The 20,891-nt window shown below is 34.6% G+C and overlaps 1 protein-coding gene across 13 annotated transcripts in view; it reads left to right on the top strand.

The window, feature by feature from the left end:
• TfAP-2 (transcription factor AP-2) overlaps positions 1 to 20,891 on the top strand; it is a 978,986-nt gene that overhangs the window by 930,027 nt on the left and 28,068 nt on the right. For all 13 annotated transcript variants that reach the window (XM_069820017.1, XM_069820019.1, XM_069820016.1 and 10 more), the window contains one exon: positions 16,806 to 16,947. In XM_069820017.1, coding sequence (XP_069676118.1) covers positions 16,806 to 16,947 — 142 coding nt within the window. The remainder of the gene's footprint in view (positions 1 to 16,805; positions 16,948 to 20,891) is intronic.

Raw genomic sequence — 20,891 nt, 5'->3', positions numbered from 1 at the left:
GGCGCACGATGGCATTTTCGCCACGGCTACTATATAAGAACAGTATACTCCCATCAAATCTTTCCGTTTGACTGGCCCACCTTGTATTTGGTCAGATATAAAGTCACAATACTGGTTAAGAATACTACTCATTCTTCCTTAATGGGCAATGATAAGTTGGTAATGGAAAATTAGAGACATTATCTAGTCTCTGATATTGAGACAACTCATCCTGCTTAAGGTTTTTCCGTGGTTTTCCTAAGGCGCTAAGACACATGTCGGGATGAGCCCTAAAAGAAATGGGCCACAGACCTGCACGCATATCCCCATGAATCTCCCTAATTACTCTAAATTAATTAACAATTACATCTCTCCCCCTCTTCGTAATTGAGCCATCATATAGCCAAATGGCTGGTCTCTAAATTGAGACGATTCAACAAGGCTCATGACAACAATCACCTCCTACATAATAGCCAATTGGCTAGTCTCTTATATATGAGACAACTCATCCTGCCTAAGGTATTCCGTGGTTTTCCTAAGGCGTAAGACAAATGTCGGGATGAGCCCTATAAGAAATGGGCCACGGACCTATATGCCCTTCCCCATACATATTCCCATTTATTATAAACGACGTATGCCCTAGTTCAGAACCTATAAATTGTCTAGTAAATATACGAGGTCACTCAATTAGTCGCAATTTGAAAGGACAGGGACCTCCCAAATTGCAGATTTAGATTTCACGGCGCTTCTTCCGACGGCCTTCACATGCTTTGTCATCGAACAACAGATGACAGCGTCTCGCCATCCTAACGGCAAACACCAGCCATCTCCTCCTCGCCCCGTTCCGTGATCACTTGATCAAATCTCAGTCCCCCTCGCGTATGTGGTACCTAAGAGGTTACGTCCAATTTCGGCTTCCCCTTCAAAATTTTCTAGAGCTCCTTCAGTGGAGCAGCGTAACCCGGAGTGAGACTAGTGGCCAACAGGCTTGGAGCTCACATATTTAGTTTTGTACAGCCCCCAACCCCTTGCAAGGACGCGTTTTGCGTACCTTTTAAATTTGTCCTCCCAATTCTCTTTCGATTTTTCGATTTTTCGATAGAGACATTATGGTAGGGAAAACGGAAGTACTCCGTGAGGACTTATCAAACACTTTTTACCATTATACTTAAAGTTTATATCACTGGAATTGGAATAGTGTGTCCTACTTTGAAATCTAATGCACTAACCACTCTGCTAAATTTGTACACTGATCGCAAGTGTTAATTTCTAGTGATAGGTCGAGAATCGAACAAAACCAGTGGCTTGTGGCTTGAGGCTTTCTGTAGAACATGCCTGGTGTCTGTGAACTGTAAGTAACACACACATCTGCGGAGAGGTTTGCATTTCTCTATTACATATTATATATTATAGATCATTTGTGAGGCCAGCAACAGACGAAAATTACGGTGTCATTACGGAATCCAATGCATTGACTACAAGTCTGCATCAATTCCATATATTTTATTCTTTTTGGTTGCTAGCTCCCCACCCTCGTGACTTATGGGGAAGGAGGAAAAAATTACACGTTTGGAGAGAAATAACATTCCTAAACTTCCTCGTGGAATACAGGCGTATGAGTTCTCCAGAGCTACGTAACGACACTGAATGTTATTTCGGAATAATAATAATTATAACGATAATAATAATCACTATCATTATCTGAACACCACAACCTTCATCACAATAAATAAAAAAAGTAGGTAGGTAAATTGCTGCTTATTTCTAATAGTTTGCCCTATATTTCTGCATGTTACCGATTTTCAGTACAATGTGAATGTTTAAAATAATTTTTAGACATTCGTTTCATATTGAAGACTTTTCGATTCTCATATTAGTATCGAAAAATAATCGATTTCCGCATCCATAAATTAGCGTGCTTAAAAGTAAATTTCCGTGCCTAAAAGTACTTTTAAGCACGCTAATTACAAGTACATATAAATATATAGCCTATACATACATACACATGGCTTTTAAGGAACCCGAAGGTTCATTGCCGCCCTCACATAAGCCCGCCATCGGTCCCTATCCTGTGCAAGATTAATCCAGTCTCTATATCATATCCCACCTCCCTCAAATTCATTTTAATATTATCCTCCCATCTACGTCTCGGCCTCCCCAAAGATCTTTTTCCCTCCGGTCTCCCAACTAACACTCTATATGCATTTCTTGATTCGCCCATACGTGCTACATGCCCTGCCCATCTCAAACGTCTGGATTTAATGTTCCTAATTATGTCAGGTGAAGAATACAATGCGTGCAGTTCTGCGTTGTGTAACTTTCTCCATTCTCCTGTAACTTCATCCCGCTTAGCCCCAAATATTTTCCTAAGCACCTTATTCTCAAACACCCTTAACCTATGTTCCTCTCTCAGAGTGAGAGTCCAAGTTTCACAACCATAAAGAACAACCGGTAATATAACTGTTTTATAAATTCTAACTTTCAGATTTTTTGACAGCAGACTAGATGATAAAAAGCTTCTCAACCGAATAATAACACGCATTTCCCATATTTATTCTGCGTTTAATTTCCTCCCGAGTGTCATTTATATTTTTTACTGTTGCTCCAAGATATTTGAATTGTAATTTCTATGTTTCTGCCCCATACAATGCCACACTCCACACAAAGCACTTCACTAATCTCTTCCTTGTCCGCAGAACATGCTCCTTGTTACCTGGTTGAGGTTTTTACCAGGGTTTTCCCTCAACCCAATATGAGCAAATGCTGGATAACTTTAAGTGTTGGATCCAGGACTCATTTCACCGGCATTATCACCTTCATCTCATTCAGGCGCTAAATAACCTAAGATGTTGATAAAGCGTCGTAAAATAACCTACTAAAAGAACATGCTCCTTTCTTTTGTTGAAAGTTTCCTTTGCCGTAACTATATAATAAATAGAGCCCGGAATTTCAGACGCTAAATGTTCGCGGTAGTTTATAAATATAGAATTCATGCCCTCACTTCTTTGAGATGTCATTCTTGTCATTCAGTATTTTTCCTTTGTACCGTTAAAGGTTTTTAATCCTCTTAACCACCACTTAAAAACTAGCGCACTACTTACAAGCTCCATTGCGCAATCCTTGTGAATCTTTTGTCTAATATTACATATCGGACTCCTGTGAACTAGGCTTAAAACCCTCCTCACGGGCACCACATCTATTCATCTACAACCAGTGTCATTCTTAACTTTTTGCACCTAAAATTCCGTGTTCTAATAATAATATACGAGTATGTTATTATTTTAAAACGTTACGTTTGCACTGTAACAATTAGAACACAGATTTTAAACAAAATTACAAACATTGACTCTTGCAATGTTGCCCCCTGAGTTTATCGACCTTGTTTAAAGATACAGGCAGTTATCGGTACTAAATTGCGGTGAGGGTTTTAAATGTTTATCTGAATTTGTGGTTTCGGATCGCATATTGGGCACAAGGCTACATATCTTCCTAGTTTCACACGTGTTCCGAAGTAATTCCCTCCGTTTTTTCTCTCCCGCCAAAACTGGTTTCTTGTTCTCTTCTGCTTACGTTTTTACAGTACGCCTTAGTTAGATAGAGTGTGAAAACACTTCTTTTTAATAAACGATTAAATGGGAATAGGAAGAATTATCCTTTGGAATAATTCTGAGTAAAATATAGCCAGGGAAACTCTTGAAAATCTCTTAGCAACGTAGACTGTATTGATTAGAATCTGCCGAGGCTTTTGAATCGCGGACGGTAGGTTAATGACAGAGTTAAATATCTTGTTCTTGTACATTCACTCTTTACAACCAGGAAACTTCTAACAAAGTTGAGAAATGGATAGAAATTGCGGAGTTTTATACCCAACATATGTCGTGTTTATACACACTGTGAATATGTGTAATAAATCCAAAGCAGCAACTTTTCAAAGGGAGACCACTTCCCCGCCCAAACTAATAAAAGAGGGCAAAATAAATTAAATGTAATGAGAAAATAAAAAAAAGATAAAATGAGGCTAGAAGAAGAGAAAAAATATAAGAATGAAAAAATACAATAACGAGTCTGGATTCAGAATATCTAGAGACGCATACCTAAAGAAAGAAAGAAGAAAAGTGATAAAGAAGCAACAAAAGACAGACAATAAAAACAATTTGAGTAATAATAGATAAGAAAGTACAGAAATATGGATTTTTCATGGGAAAACAAAAGAAATAGCCTATTATTTTTTACTTCGAATGCAGATAGTATAAACAAGGAGTGAAATAGTAGACCCATAGTAGGTTAAGCAGGAAGAAGAGATTTCATTGGTATTCATCAACTCTAGAAATGTCAGAGTTCTTCACAATTTTGGTAAACAATGTTTTTTCCTCACCTAGAAGCTCATTTCTTCTAGTTTTCAAAAATATATAACTTTTACCCATTAGCCCTATCTCAATAATTTCATAATTATTTGGGCATTTTGGTACAATATAAGCGCACTATATTTTCTATACCTTACGTCATCTTCAGTGTCTGTTTCCTCCTATTTCACATTTTCCGACATTTGTTATCCTTCCGACGGACAAAAGTAGTCTTCCATTTGGGCAAAAGATTTCAATGAGGTGCCGAATTATAGATTAAACATGTGGCTATGTTGTAAACTAAAATTATTATTTTCAATCGATTATAATTATTTTATCCCATAAATATACAAAAATTATATACACACTCATATATATTTTCTTCTAAAGTGCTTATATAATGTGTATATATAAGTATTCTCGCATCCTTCCCTTCCTATTTAGATGAAATTTTCTTTCTTTAATTAATTAATTTATATCAATACACCATACAGAAAATTTATGTATAAGATACCAGCGCTTTCACTTTAAAATGTTGTAGAATTCTTCATTTTATTTTGTAATATGAAACACAAAATTTTATGTATTATTATTATTAATGTAATTATTTTTATATAATGTGGCGTATCTTATGAATGGTTCAAGATAAATAAATAATTTTAGTTTGTAACATTTTCCATATGTATGGGAACATTTTTGCGATAGAAAATTTACCCTAGGTCAATTTCTAGTGAAGTTAGATCGGCTCAAAATTTTATTAATTTTTTTTCAAAAACATTTTTTCTTTGGAGTCCCAAATTCCATTTTCAAGTTTGAATCATATAATGAGGGCTGGGTATTTAGGGAGATCGCGAAAATCACGACATAATAGATATACAATAGATTTTTACTAATCTTTACGAATTAAGTGATTCTGATTAATAATATGCGGATAAAACAATTGCGACAAATCGCGAAATAGAGTTCTAATAGCGAAATATGAACACATTCGAGAATTATTATTATTGCGTCGTTTTATAGCGAATTTCATATTCTGAGTCTTTTTTCGAATTTTTTTTCACTTGAATTTGTTATATATCCAAGTAGGCTACATTACATGGTATTCCAGGTATTCTGATTACATTAGTGAACTCAAAAGACGGAGAATTCAACATTTCACTAATAATTTGAAAGTGATAATTTGAGGGCTGCAAGTTTCTTTCGTTTTTAATGAATGAGTGTTAAATACAGTCTCAATCCAACAAATATTGTCTATTGGACATACCACATCTTTAGGGGTCTACCAGAATCCAGCGAACCATTAATGTTAATTATTTGGAAAGTAATATTCATACTGAGATAATACTCCAATTCAAAATAACTGTATTTTCCCAAAACTTCCATTAATCTCCGCCAAGAGTACAAATCAATCTCCAACAATCTCCGCCGAGACCAATATTAAAAAACACAAATTAATATCCATAAATACCTGCCTGTGGATATAATATTGCTTAGTTTACTCCCAAGAATCATGTCACGAAAGTTTGAAAAACATTAAGGAGAAAAATGTGGATTTTTGTCCTAAAGACTTGATGAATATCTTAATAAGACTGAAGGAATTAAAACACAATGGTGCGATGTATTCAATGCGCGAATAAAGAAGTATACAGCGTAACATTGTGAGTACGTGTAAGGTAGAGTGGAGTTGTTGGATTTTATTATCTTTCGTGGCTTGAAATTCTGAGAACTCAGTTTGCTGATAATTTGCGGTAATTGTAACAGATCGGAGACAAAGATGACAAGATGACTGTATCAGTTACGAGATAGTACGTGCGTACATCTGTTTACTTTTTCCTCGCCAGTCGGAATGTGGGTATTTTAATTAATTTTACGTTGCATCGTTACCCATTTCCATTTTCAGAGAGACGCAAGAACGTCGTGCCGGCATATCCATTGTATTGACTTGTCAGACTGTTTTTAGCTGCAGTCCGCGTATTGTGATCACTGTGATGGATAAATAAAGCAAGCAGCTTCTCTGTTCCTTTTGGACGGTGTGAGAGAGCTGAAGTGATTTTCAGCTTAGTTGTGTCCAAGTTTCTTCTGCGTCCACAGTGCTCAGTGTGTGATTAAAATGAGCTAGACACACAGTCCTCGACAGGAAACCTTGTTCAGGGACAAAGTTTCTCAGCTTCCACTATAAAGCGGTTATCCGCATCTCGAAATGCCCTTAAGAATTGAGTATTTAGAACTTGGTCCATTTTCAAAGCCTTTTCATCGTACGGTATGTAACAAAGAAGTTTGTATTTTTACAACGAAAAATTAGTGTTTCTGTATATTATTATTACTATTACTATTATTATTATTATTATTATTATTAGTAGTAGTAGTAGCAGTAGTAGTAGTTATTATTATTATTATTATTATTATTATTATTATTATTATTATTATTATTATTATTATTATTATGCCATTAGGAAAGTTCAGGATAACAGGCAGGGTTTGGAATTGAACGGGTTTACATCAGCTTCTTGTCTATGCGGATGACGTGAATATGTTAGGAGAAAATACACAAACGATTAGGGAAAACACGGAAATTTTACTTGAAGCAAGTAAAGCGATCGGTTTGGAAGTAAATCCCGAAAAGACAAAGTATATGATTATGTCTCGTGACCAGAATATTGTACGAAATGGAAATATAAAAATTGAAGATTTATCCTTCGAAGAGGTGGAAAAATTCAAATATCTTGGAGCAACAGTAACAAATATAAATGACACTCGGGAGGAAATTAAACGCAGATTAATATGGGAAATGCGTGTTATTATTCGGTTGAGAAGCTCTTATCATCCAGTCTGCTGTCCAAAAATCTGAAAGTTAGAATTTATAAAACAGTTATATTACCGGTTCTTCTGTATGGTTGTGAAACTTGGACTCTCACTCTGAGAGAGGAACATAGGTTAAGGGTGTTTGAGAATAAGGTGCTCAGGAAAATATTTGGGGCTAAGCGGGATGAAGTTACAGGAGAATGGAGAAAGTTACACAACACAGAACTGCACGCATTGTATTCTTCACCTGACATAATTAGGAACATTAAATCCAGACGTTTGAGATGGGCAGGGCATGTAGCACGTATGGGCGAATCCAGAAATGCATATAGAGTGTTAGTTGGGAGACCGGAGGGAAAAAGACCTTTAGGGAGGCCGAGACGTAGATGGGAGGATAATATTAAAATGGATTTGAGGGAGGTGGGGTATGATGATAGAGACTGGATTAATCTTGCACAGGATAGGGACCGATGGCGGGCTTACGTGAGGGCGGCAATGAACTTCGGGTTCTTTAAAAGTCATTTGTAAGTAAGTGTAAGTAAGTATTATTATTATTATTATTATTATTATTATTACTACTACTACTACTACTACTACTACTACTACTACTACTACTACTACTACTACTACTACTACTACTAGTAGTAGTAGTAGTAGCTTGTGCAGCAAATGCTGCAAACTAAGTTCATTAGACGTTCAAATATACATTTTTCAGATTTATTTTCAATGAAGAATACCAGACATTTTGAAAGTTATTTACTTCCATAATAATGAAACATACTCGCTCTGAATGGTTTTTTACGCCAAATACTTTTTCTTGAACCTATCCACCTTCAGTTTTTTTTAGTTTGAACGCGAAAACGCAAGTAACAATGTCAGGATGATCAGTCCGTTTTTCATGTGGGAGAAAAAGCAGCAGCTATTTCAGATCATTACAGATTGTGGGCGAAAGTTAAAAAAAAATGTCAGGTTTGCTATGCTTTCGAACAATAGACATAGCATCTTGATATAGCTGCTGCATGTTTCGTAAACTACCTTGAAATGTAAAGGGTAAAATCTTTTTATCCTGCTAACAGATCTTGATGAAATGATCGGGAGGCTACAAAATCTTGTAGGCCTCTTATTTTATCAGTAAGTAATACCTATTGGTCTTTCCTTAGGAACCTTTAATTTTTGCGCTCTCTCGAGCCAATACTGAAGAGAATCACGCATATAAATCGACACCACACCGCCATTAAATGTATGAAAAAGACCCAACCCCACTTGATTGATAACTATAAAAATATTTTATTTTTAATAACAACATTAATATCTTACGTAAGTTTTATAGTTTTCAATAACATATACTGTATAGCCGCCACTCAATAAATTATATAAATCAAGATCTAATTTAAGATATTCGCTACATCTACTTACATAACCCCAAAAAGTTTCACTTTCATATCATCAATATAGCATTTATAATATAATTAATGAAAAATAGTCAGCATGGCATTAACTATAATGATATTTCATTTCTAATGGTAATAATGTCATCAAACCACCTCAAGTTTTGAGGATTTTAATGTCCAATACACAGCTGTACTCAGAAAATTACACACCACAGAATCAGACCTGTAAATTAATTTTACTAAGTCTTGAAGTTTTTAATAACCAATTTAATTTTAGCTCTAAATATGTCAGCATTCTTGCAGATCATGGCCTTCGTGCAATATTGTTTACTGTAGTGTGTGTTTTGTTTTATTCTGAAATGCAATTAGTGACGACAGATGGATTTTAGAAAATAGGAAAATTATGTTGAAAAATTGACATTTCACTCAAAACTACTATTTTTCTGAAAAACTTTGGGTTCTAAGCTTCAGAATGAAGGGTCATTTATTAAAATCCGTTCAGCCGTTTTCCCGTAATTTCCATTACCATTTCAAATTATATATAGGTTATTATTATCATTATTATTATTATTATTATTATTATTATTATTATTATTATCAGCAGCATCATAATCAGTTTCGTAATATCACCACACTAATAATTTAAATTGTGTGTATCATTAATTGACATTTAAGAAATTAAACAAATGGGTCACGAAAGTGAAGTTATTTCAGTTTCAATTTTAACCCTTAAATTAGCAAAGTATCCTATAGGCTACGACAGGTTAATATGCTATAATTTTAATAGTACAATAGAAAAAAAATTGGTAGGAAAATACAGTAATTAAAATTTCACAATACTATAATATTGACGACATATAAAACATGGACATTGCGATAGTTGTTTTCTTTACAGTCCGACACGGTTTAATAAACTAGTGTGGGAAATGAAGTTTTGCCAATTTAAGGGTTAACATAATGGTATTTAGGTTATTCCTTCCGATCCACAATTGGTTCTGGGAGCCAAATAAGGATCAGAAATCACATGTCCAATGCAAGTTGTAAAATGAAAGCTATTAAGTTAAACAATATTATTTGTTTTGTCGGTGTGATAGTCCTTACTCATTCTTAGATTTTAAACATAAAAATTGTTTTGGTCTAGCACTATTTGAAAATCCTTGGCAAGTTTTATGGTATCACAGTTTACATTTTGGTTTGTAACATTGTATCCAGAATTCACCATGACAGTCATCTTTACAATAATCAGCAAAATGAGTATAAGCATATTGTATTTCTACCATTGTGTTTATGTTATTTAGAATTTTTATGAAATTAATTATGACCTTAAAAAGTAGAAAAGAATTATAAACTAATAGTTTTAACTATTGCATACTGCTAGAAAAGTAATATGCTGAATTTGCTTGACATTTAAGGAAGAAAACATATTGTGAATATTGGACGGAAGAAAGAATACCGTAACTTATAAAATTAAGCTACTCTAATGAAATTTCTTCCAAAAGTAAAAAGATGTATAATTGAAATCTATCTATCTATCTATCTATCTATCTATCTATCTATCTATCTATCTATCTATCTATCTATCTATCTATCTATCTGTCTGTGTGTCTGTCTGTCTGTCTGTCTGTCTGTCTGTCTGTCTGTCTGTCTGTCTGTCTGTCTGTCTGTCTATCTATCTATCTATCTATCTATCTATCTATCTATCTATCTATCTATCTATCTATCTATCTATCTATCTATCTATCTATCTATCTATCTATCTATCCGTCCGTCTGTCCATCCATCCATACATCCGTCTGTCCGTCTGTCTGTCTGTCTGTCTATCTATCTATCTATCTATCTATCTATCTATCTATCTATCTATCTATCTATCTATCTATCTATCTATCTATCCGTCCGTCTGTCCATCCATCCATCCATACATCCATACATCCGTCTATCCGTCTGTCCGTCTATCTATCTATCTATCTATCTATCTATCTATCTATCTATCTATCTATCTATCTATCTATCTATCTATCTATCTATCTATCTAATCTGTCTGGTCTATCTGGTCTATCTAATCTGTCTATCTCTCTGGTCTATCTATCTATCTATCTATCTATCTATCTATCTATCTATCTATCTATCTATCTATCTATCTATCTATCTATCTATCTATGTATCTATCTATCTATCTATCTATCTATCTATCTATCTATCTATCTATCTATGTATCTATCTATCTGTCTATCTATCTATCTATCTATCTATCTATCTATCTATCTATGTATCTATCTATCTGGTCTATCTGTGTATCTAATCTGTCTATCTGTCTGGTCTATCTAATCTGTCTGGTCTATCTGTCTATCTATCTATCTATCTATCTATCTATCTATCTATCTATCTATCTATCTATCTATCTATCTATCTATCTATCTATCTATCTATCTATGTATCTATCTATCTGGTCTATCTGTGTATCTAATCTGTCTATCTGTCTGGTCTATCTAATCTGTCTGGTCTATCTGTCTATCTATCTATCTATCTATCTATCTATCTATCTATCTATCTATCTATCTATCTATCTGTCTGTCTGTCTGTCTGTCTGTCTGTCTGTCTGTCTGTCTGTCTGTCTGTCTGTCTGTCTATCTATCTATCTATCTATCTATCTATCTATCTATCTAAATGTATTCGTATATTCTGAGAAGAAATAAAAAAATGATAATGATAATAATAATAATAATAATAATAATAATAATAATAATAATAATAATGAGAAGAAGAAGAAGAAGAAGAAGAAGAAGAAACATCCGAAAAAACATTACAAGTTCCTTGTATAACCGAAGATATTCAGCAATATCAGCAACAGTGGAAAAAAAAAGTTATGTTTTATTTAACGACGCTCGCAACTGCAGAGGTTATATCAGCGTCGCACAACAGTGGAAGAACCATGTACAAAGAATGGAAAAGAAGAGACTTCCAAGATTAGCCTCAGTATATAGATCAAGAAGACCGAGACATCGATGGAAGGATCAAGGCCATCTTTCTTAGATTATCGTTACAGATCACATGGTCTAAAACGAAGAAATTCTTGATGATGATGATGATGATGATGATGATGATGATGATGATGATGATGACGACGACGACTTCATAATAATATCGGTAACTAATAATAATAGTAATAATAATAATAATAATAATAATAATAATGTGACATAGTTGACATAAGCTTGAGAAACACTGCTGTACTCATCTTCCTTGCGTCCTTATTTAATAGAACTAATGACGTCATGTATAGCAATGAATATTGTTCTCTATGCATCTCTTATTGGATGCGTATACAGCATATCTTGGAAGGAATCACCTCACCCCCCCCCCATGTTGTGATTGTTACGTCGTTAAGAAGTAGTAACACCGCATGCACGTCCGCAAGAATGCTGCAGCAAAAAAAAAGAAGACTGGGTATGATTGGGCCGGGATAAATGGGTTCTAAATGGCGGCCATTATAGGTCAGGGAAATTCAGTCAATTTACACTTTTGTTACGAGGTGGCGTTCTCAGCCGGACCGCGAGGAGGGGATGCTCGGGGGCTTTAAGGTGAGGTTTGGCTCGAGATTGTTCAGTCTACGTAATGATTGTTATTGTTATTGTCTTGTTGCGCCATGTTTCTTCCTTCTCACGGAAGTGCGAGTAGCAACTGGAAGTCAACATACTGGAGGCTGTACCGACACGAACCACTTCGATTATAACACGCGTTTTCTGACAGAATCCGACCAACATTTTTTTTTCCCCTCGATGCTACAAAAGAAACAGACCTTACATGAAGATAATCCAAATGGGCTATTCCATATGAAATCGATCAGTAAAAAACCTCGCATTTTTTTATACTCTAATTTTTTCCCTATTTATACAAGGTGCTGAGGAGAGTGAATTTTCAAAAATATACTATCGAAAGTCAAACGGTTTTCGTACTATTGAGCGACAAATTTAGCATATTTTATTAAAACAAGCCTCTTTCAGCGCTCAGAACTCTGGAACCATTTACTGCAGAACATTGAACGAGAGCTTATTTTGAAGCTGACATTTGGTAGGTTATGTTAAGAAGTAATCCCTATTTATATTGTATACAGAGAAACAGATAATCTGATTTTACTTACTTTTAGGCTTTTTGCCAATTTGTAAAAATGTAAAAAAATATTGAGAAAAAACCTTGCATTATTAAGAGGGATTCGGCATTGTTTGGTTAGTGGTACGGCAATAAGTTTCGAGGGTATTAAATAGATAATAATAATAATAATAATAATAATAATAATAATAATAATAATAATAATAATAATTTATTTTAGCTGGCAGAGTTAAGGCCGTAAGGCCTTCTCTTCCACTCAACCAGCAAAAAGTATATATACATATGCATGAACTTACAAAGAATTCAACAATTTGATTTAGATGAGAGTTACATGTATACAAGAGTTATTTACGAATTAAACAACAAAATACTATGAACTATTAATTGAACACTGAAATACAAACTATGTAGCAGAATTAAGCTAAAATACATAGGATGTTAATATATTTCAAATAATATTAGATAATAGAAAGGAATTATTATGAGACAATTTTGAAAATACAGCACTATCAGGATGATGTCTAAAGAAAGAAGTAACAATGTAGTCAGTGATAGTTTAAATCAGTAGATAGTTTAAATCAGTATGATAGTTTAAATCAGTAAGGGCCATATTCATAGACATTCTTAGCGCGGGCTTCCGGTGGATGATCAGCGAGCTAACGTTTTTCGTATTCATAAATCAATGGTAGCGATATGATATGATATGAATCCTGTTTAGCACGCTCGTAGGGCGGGCTAGCGAAATGTCTATGAGTAGCACCCTAATACTTTAAATCAGTATTAAATCATTATTTTCACACGCCTAGACTTGAATGGCGCAGTACCGCACGCAGTGACCGAGAGTTGAAGATAAGCGAGCGTTGTGCGTCATTTTACTCCTGTGTTTGTGAAAACCTCTGATAAAGCTAGCACAGCCATGACTGCTAGACGACACATCACGTGTTTATGTCTCCTGGCCTTGCTTACCTCGGCTAGCTCCCGCCTCACAGTCAGCTGGTTAGTTCACGCGCGTACTATTTATTTTCTTTATTTGATATTTTCAATACTTTCTTATCAACGTGTCATCAGTAAAAAATATGTGTTTATTTGTACTTTCAATGTGGAATCTAACTATATATTTTTAAAATATTTTTTCCTTGGCAAAGGCGTCTTAATGAGGAAAAATCTAAATTTCTCCATTTCCATAAAAAGCAAGAAAATCTGTTTATATGTCAATATAAACTTTAATTTCTCAGCATCAAAATAAATCATGATTTTGATCATTGAGTGGAAGGTTTCGGAGCTACAACAGTTTAAAGTTGCAAATTTTATGAAAATACTATAAATTTAAATATTTTTAATTTAAAGACTATGAAGTTCTGATGCCTCAAACTTTGCAGAAAGCATTGTATAACAGTTCTCTACGTACAAAAAAAAAGTTTTATTGTATTTAGAAATTGTAAGGTCAATTTTCTCTATATTTCGGTCGCTTTGAGATGGAATAGCTCATATGTAAGTCTCACCGAGTAACCCTGTTTTGAGGGTACTGACTAAAACTCAATCTGCCTAAAGCATTTAAAATCGTTTATTTAATATGTTGTATTCGTACCAATTGGAGGTCATATAACACCGATGTAATTGGTGATAGCGAGATAGTATTTGGCGACATGAGTCCGAGAATTCGCCCAGAGATTACCTGGAATTCGCCTTACAGTGGTGGAAAACGAAAAAAAAAAAAAAAAACAACAATAAGGCCCGGTTTCTTCAACCTTTGTTAAATTATAACAGTGTGTTATTCCATTTTAACTGTAAACTTAACAGTTGAAACATTTCTTCAACTACTGTTAGTACTAACAGTCTATCAAAACCTATGTTAATTTAACTGCCCAATTTCATGCAGTTAAATCATTTAACTCTCTGTTAGCATAGAAGTATCCAATATGGCTGGTGTGTTAGATGCTGAACTTATATATCTGGATTATTTAGAAAATGATATCCATGAATACATAAACAGAGGGGTTGATTTCTGTGATTTGACAGACCAGAAGTTCATACAAAGATATAGGCTATTTTCTGCCAAACCTCACTTTTCGCTTTCAACTTAGATCCGTTTGTTTGTTTATTCTCATTAATTGGTTTATACTGCGAAACAATTTCCAGCAGAAGATTTCTTTCGAACGAAGAGAAATTAGTCTCACGATTTCTTTTTGTTCCGGTGTTTTCCATTTCATAACAGCAACACCAATACACCGCTCCACGCTATTGTGATACAGACGAGGAAAGAAGCAGAAATCAAACCTGAGAGAATATAAAGACTTCTATCCTCTCTGAATCAAACAACGGAAACAAGCGAGAATCACAATTGTCAGAGTTCAGAAAACAGAAGTGAGCCTATACTTGGTTATAGGTTATGGTTAAACTCTAGAATCTCTGGTCCTAAACGAGAGTTAACAAACAGAATGTTAAAATGCGAAATGTAAAGTTGAAGAAACGCAATATTTTTAACAGCAATTCATACTTTTAACTTATAGTTAATTAACGCTATGTTAGGTGATTTTAACAAAGGTTGAAGAAACCGAGCCTAAGCAGACTTTGGCCAAGCTCAGTTCTTCATCACTATTCAAGCGCTCTATATTTTGAGCTACGCAGATGCTATCCAAGGACTTCTCAACTACGGAAAAGAGATTCCTTAAATCTAAAATTTGAATACAAAACATTATCGAACTGCCAAGTCATAGCCTATATTTTGTAATGGAAAATATTGGAACACTCATGTGTTTCGAATTTCACTAGCTAAACACTGTAAAATTATATCCAAACATCGTGTCATAAGAGAAGAACAATACACAACCTGTTTCAACGAATAAAGAGTCAGAAAGTGAAGTTTCTTTCCGTGGTACGAGTCCATATTCCAACGCCATCTTTAGTTTCAGTGCGGAATATTACCACAGTCTAGTCTATACAGTCACGAAGCTCAATACGTAGTAAATATGCATCCATACATAGTTGCTGACCACTAGCATCGCTAATATCGCCTCATTACAGACAATGCGAAATAGTACCTGCACAGTCTTTTATTCCTAGCAACCTCACAACTCAAGCTTCGTGACTATAAATTTCATCCCTATCTGACATATATATTTACTGTATTGATTTATTTACTTATTTATTTTCATTGTTTTTAATGGATCATGTGAGGAAAAAAGATGAAGGTAGAAAATAGGAAAGATTGGAGAAAACTGGGTTTGCCCCTGGACAGAACACTAAATGAAAATAATTGTTTGTTTATTTATTCGTTTGTTTTTTATTCGTTTATTCACTTATTTATTTATTTATTTATTTATTTATTTATTTATTTATTTATTTATTTATTTATTTATTTATTTATTTATTTATTTATTTATTTATTTACATGATTTTTCATAATTCATCTCTTGTTATATCTTAAGTTCAAATTTATAATCCATTATACTCCGCCGTCGATATAGGAGAAATTCAGTGTTCATCTACTTGGATATAACACGCAGAGCAAGTCCCTTGGTAAAGCTTGAAAGACAAGGAATATTATGAACAGTAAAAAAAATCTATCAATCATACGGGAATTGGTATTTAAGAGTTATTAATTTATTATAAAAAGTGAATCTGATACAATGTTAATACAAATTAATTTTTATTTCGTAGAATATACTCGTATTTATCTTCAAAATAAAAAATAAATAAACAAGGTACATAAATAATAAGTAAGTTAGTGAGTGAGCGAGCGGGTGAATGGGTAAATTGATGAATGGGCTAATGAATGTATGAATGAATAAATAGATAAATAAATGAATATATCGATAGATAAATAAAGTTTCCAGCAAAATCCTTAATATTTGTGCCGTTTTAAAGGCGTTGAAAAATATTTACTTTGTCAGAAATACTCAGACGTGAACATGTTTGTCACATGATGCCTTACCGGTATGCAGGGGGCTTGGATTCTCGTCACAACAGACCACGTTGTACTGTTTTCTGCTTTCTTTAAACTCAAACGTATTCTACTAAGATTATTATTATTATTATTATTATTATTATTATTATTATTATTATTATTATTATTATTATTATTATTATTATCATTAAAATTTCTGAGAAATGGATAAGTTTACGGTAATAGTAATAATAAAATGGCATTCCCAATTCAGTGAGAACATCCGTGTTGTTGCAGGAGAGGCGATTCACTTAGCGCGAGACTTCGGCTACGTCTGCGAGACGGAGTTCCCGGCGAGACAAGTCGCGGAGTACCTGAGCCGCCAGCACACGGACCCTTCGGAATCCTACCGCCGCAAGGAGCTCATCCACGCTACCAAGTAAGTACAGGCCTACTACTAGTGGTAGGGTGTGATTTGAAGATCTGTGATCTTGTCGCTGTAATAGGTTTGTCACTGGTTCCGACTGTGACTATAGTTCTTAAATCACAGCTCCGAGAAATCGCCATCTCTTAGCGATACGTGATTCATAACTATGACGACTGATGTACACTGAGCTGCAAAAGAAATGCCGACACGAAATTATATCACAGTCTAGTACATACAGTCACGAAGCTCAATACGTAGTAAATATGTAGCCACAGATACTGTCATCCTCTGAGGAGTTTAGGGCTGAGAGGAATGCGGTTCCGACTAGTCTAGCGCGGTACTGGAGTGGGAGGGGACAGTGACAGCGGCAGTCTGGAAGGAAGTACGATAATATTGAAAACATTCACCCAATTTACGAGAGCAGTATGCCTATTAGTTTTCTAACGTATTTTTGGCGAGATAGAGATACAACCATTCGTACTTACGCGTTCAGAGAAGGAAAATATTGTAGAAAATTTTATTTATTTATTTATTTATTTATTCATTCATTTATTTATTTATTTATTTATTTATGTATTTACTTATTCTGGTGAAGTTAAGGTCATCACACCATCAGAAATACAAATACAATAAAATAAATAAAAATAAAAATCATAATACAACTACAATAATATAAATGAAAAGAAGAATCATGCTATAAGATTTAGTGATTAGTAGAATTGAATTAAATTTGTAAAGTAATTAATTTAAATACAACTTACTGTACTGCTCAACTCACTTGAGAAGTAAAACTACTTGATTTATATTTTAAGATATCACCAACAAATGATTTTCGCATGCCTTTATAGGAATCTGTTTTTCACGATACCAATCACACATATTCTAAAATTCCAATAGAATAAAACTAAAAACTTTTCCATAGCATGTTTCCTTAAAAATGACTTGTAACGGTGAAATATTTAACATGAATAATTCATATAATATTAACATAGCTAACATCAGGGAGATGTTTGAGCAAAAATTGCAACAATATATTTAATATATTAATAACAAAACCATATAGACCTAGGTAAACAATATGTATATGAAATATTCACACACTACTACAAACTGAAGACTGCATATTTTTGGACGATTAATACTTCCCACTCCGCTCGGCTCGGCTTGGCTGTAGCAACAAAAGAATCTACCTGCAACCCCCCCGCACCGATGGCAAGAATACCTCAGGTCCAGCGCTAAACTCGTCGGAAGAAGATAGTAGTGATGGGGTGTGATTTGAAGATCTGTGATTTTGTCGCTGTGATAGGTTTGTCACTGGTTCCGGCTGCGACTATAGTTCCTAAATCACAGCTCCGAGAAATCGCCATCTCTTAGCGATACGTGATTCATAACCATGACGACTGATGTACACTGAGCTGCAAAAGAAATTCCGATACGAAATTATATCACAGTCTAGTATATATAGTCACGAAGCTCAATACGTAGTAAATATGTAGCCATAGATAGTTGCTAACCACTAGGATCGCTACTATCGTCTTATTACAGACAATGCGAAATAGTACCTGCACAGTCTATTGTTTCTAGTACCCTCATAAACTCAAGCTTCGTGACTGTATATACTGGACTGTGATTATATCGTCTTCTGAGGATTTCAACAAACATGAGGTGGAAAGCTATCTGAGATTAGATTTTAACAACATTTATATACGACTTTTATAACATGTTCACGTTATTATTTAATATGAATTGATTTTAAATTATTCATATACCTTTATTTTACAACATTAATAAGAACATTGCACGAAAATAGTGAAACTGCAGTTTATATGGTATTCCACAGCCTTCCTTATTATCCATGGATGCTGTCATTGTTACAATCGATGTATACGGCCAGTTAAGTTTCGTATTGTAGTAATAAAAAAGTATTAATTTTATTATAAATATAAATATAAAAACAGAACTTAAAATTGAATCTAATTATAACATTTAATTACACATTTTTTCTTTACATGGAATACAAACTTTTAGAAAGTTCAGACCAGTTCAGATGTGTTTGTATAATTATTTCATACAGTAGCGTGCAAATTAATCCGAACACGAGATATTTTTACATTTTCTGTCATTGTTGGCCTCACAGCTGCTCATACCGCTTTAATTGACATCTGTAGTACGTGTAATTCCATTGTTGAAGGTCTGTCGTTATTATTTTTTTTAATATGTGACATTTTGCCTGTCGTTTTGTATTTATAAGCATTTCAGTTGTGTTGAAGACTTAATACTGCAATCCTGTGTACATTCTGTCGTCTTCACAAATGGATACAACTCCACGAAACGGTCTAAGAATGTCACATCGGTTTGGCTACTGTTAATTCGATCATAAAACGATACAGGGAGACTGGATCCATCACACTCCAGAAAAAAAGGAAACTGTGGCCGGAAAAGGAGGACTTCACCTGCAGATGATCGTTTAATTGTCAGGAAAAGCAAATTAAATTATAGACTAACTGCTGTCGACTTAACCCGCGAGTTAATGCCTACCACTGGGGCGAATATTCACGTCACAACAGTGCGGCGTAGGCTTTTGGAAGCTGGACGAAGGCCTCGTAAGTCTATTAAGAAGCAACTGCTAACCCCTGTTATGTGCAAAAAACGCTTAATGTGGGCAAAATTACATCAACACTGGACAGTGAATGACTGGAAGAATGTACTTTTTTCCGATGAGTCTCATTTCGAGATCCACGGCCACCGTGTTTCTTACGTACGGAAAGGATCCGAAAAAGTAACAGCAGCTCACCTCCAACAAGCATCCAAATACCCCCCTAAAGTAATGTTTTGGGGTTGTTTTACACATGAAGGGCCTGGAGCATTAATACCTATCAAGGGAATGATGAATTCTGACAAATATATTCACTTATTGGAAACCAGAATCGTACCCCAGCTGCAAAAATCATTTCCGGATGGCAGAGGTGTGTTCCAACAAGGCCTGGCACCATGCCATACGTCTAGAAAAACTACAGAATTCTTCAACAAGAAGCATATTCAGGTACTCCCCTGGCCAGTCAACTCACCCGACATCAACCCCATTGAGAACTTTTGGTTAATTTGCAAAAGAAGAATGCAAAAAAATGGATTGTTCTACAAAGGAGAAGATGATTTCTGCCCTCATTGGTGTATGGTTTCGCGATGAAGAAATGAAGAATATTTGTGGGAAATTAGTGGAATCCATGCCAAATCGTCTCAGAGCTGTTATTAGGAACAAGGGAGGCCACATAGATTACTGATTTATGTCTTAGATCCTTTTTTTCCCCGTTTGAATGTTTTTGCATAAGTAATTACGTTGTTCGGATTAATTTGCAAACTACTGTACATACAGCGAAGTCCTCATAACACGATAATATTTAAAATCGATAGAGACTTCGACTCGGTGTTTCTTTTGCAGTCCAGTGTACGTTATATCAGAATCTAGTATATACAGTCACGCAGCTTGAGTTGACGAGGGTACTAGGAACAATAGACTGTGCCGGTACTATTTCGCATTGTCTGTGATGAGGCGATAGTAGCGATCAGCAACTATCTATGGATGCATATTTCCTACGTATCGAGCTTCGTGACTGTATATGCTAGACTGTGGTATAATCCCTTCTGTTGGTAATAGTGTTCTGCTCATAGATATTAGCAAGAAGTCTGTAATGATGAGAACTGCGACAGCTTTATCATTGTGATTAGTGGCAAAAAATCGTCTCAAAACTGGAGGTGTATCTGTAACAAGAATATTAGAAAACAGCCGAAAACAATTCCCTAATAAAAAATGTGTGTTGTATGATCTAAATCAATTAATTTTAAGCAATTTTAATCTTGTATTAGTATTAGAATTTATTTATTTAACCTGGTAGAGATACAGTAAGGCCATCAGGCCTTCTCTGCCCCTCTACCAGGGGATTACAACTATAATATCA

The sequence above is a fragment of the Periplaneta americana genome, chromosome 3, assembly GCF_040183065.1.
Source record: "Periplaneta americana isolate PAMFEO1 chromosome 3, P.americana_PAMFEO1_priV1, whole genome shotgun sequence".
NCBI classification, from domain to species: Eukaryota; Metazoa; Arthropoda; class Insecta; order Blattodea; family Blattidae; genus Periplaneta; species Periplaneta americana.
This window is presented reverse-complemented; position numbering and strand designations above follow the sequence as displayed.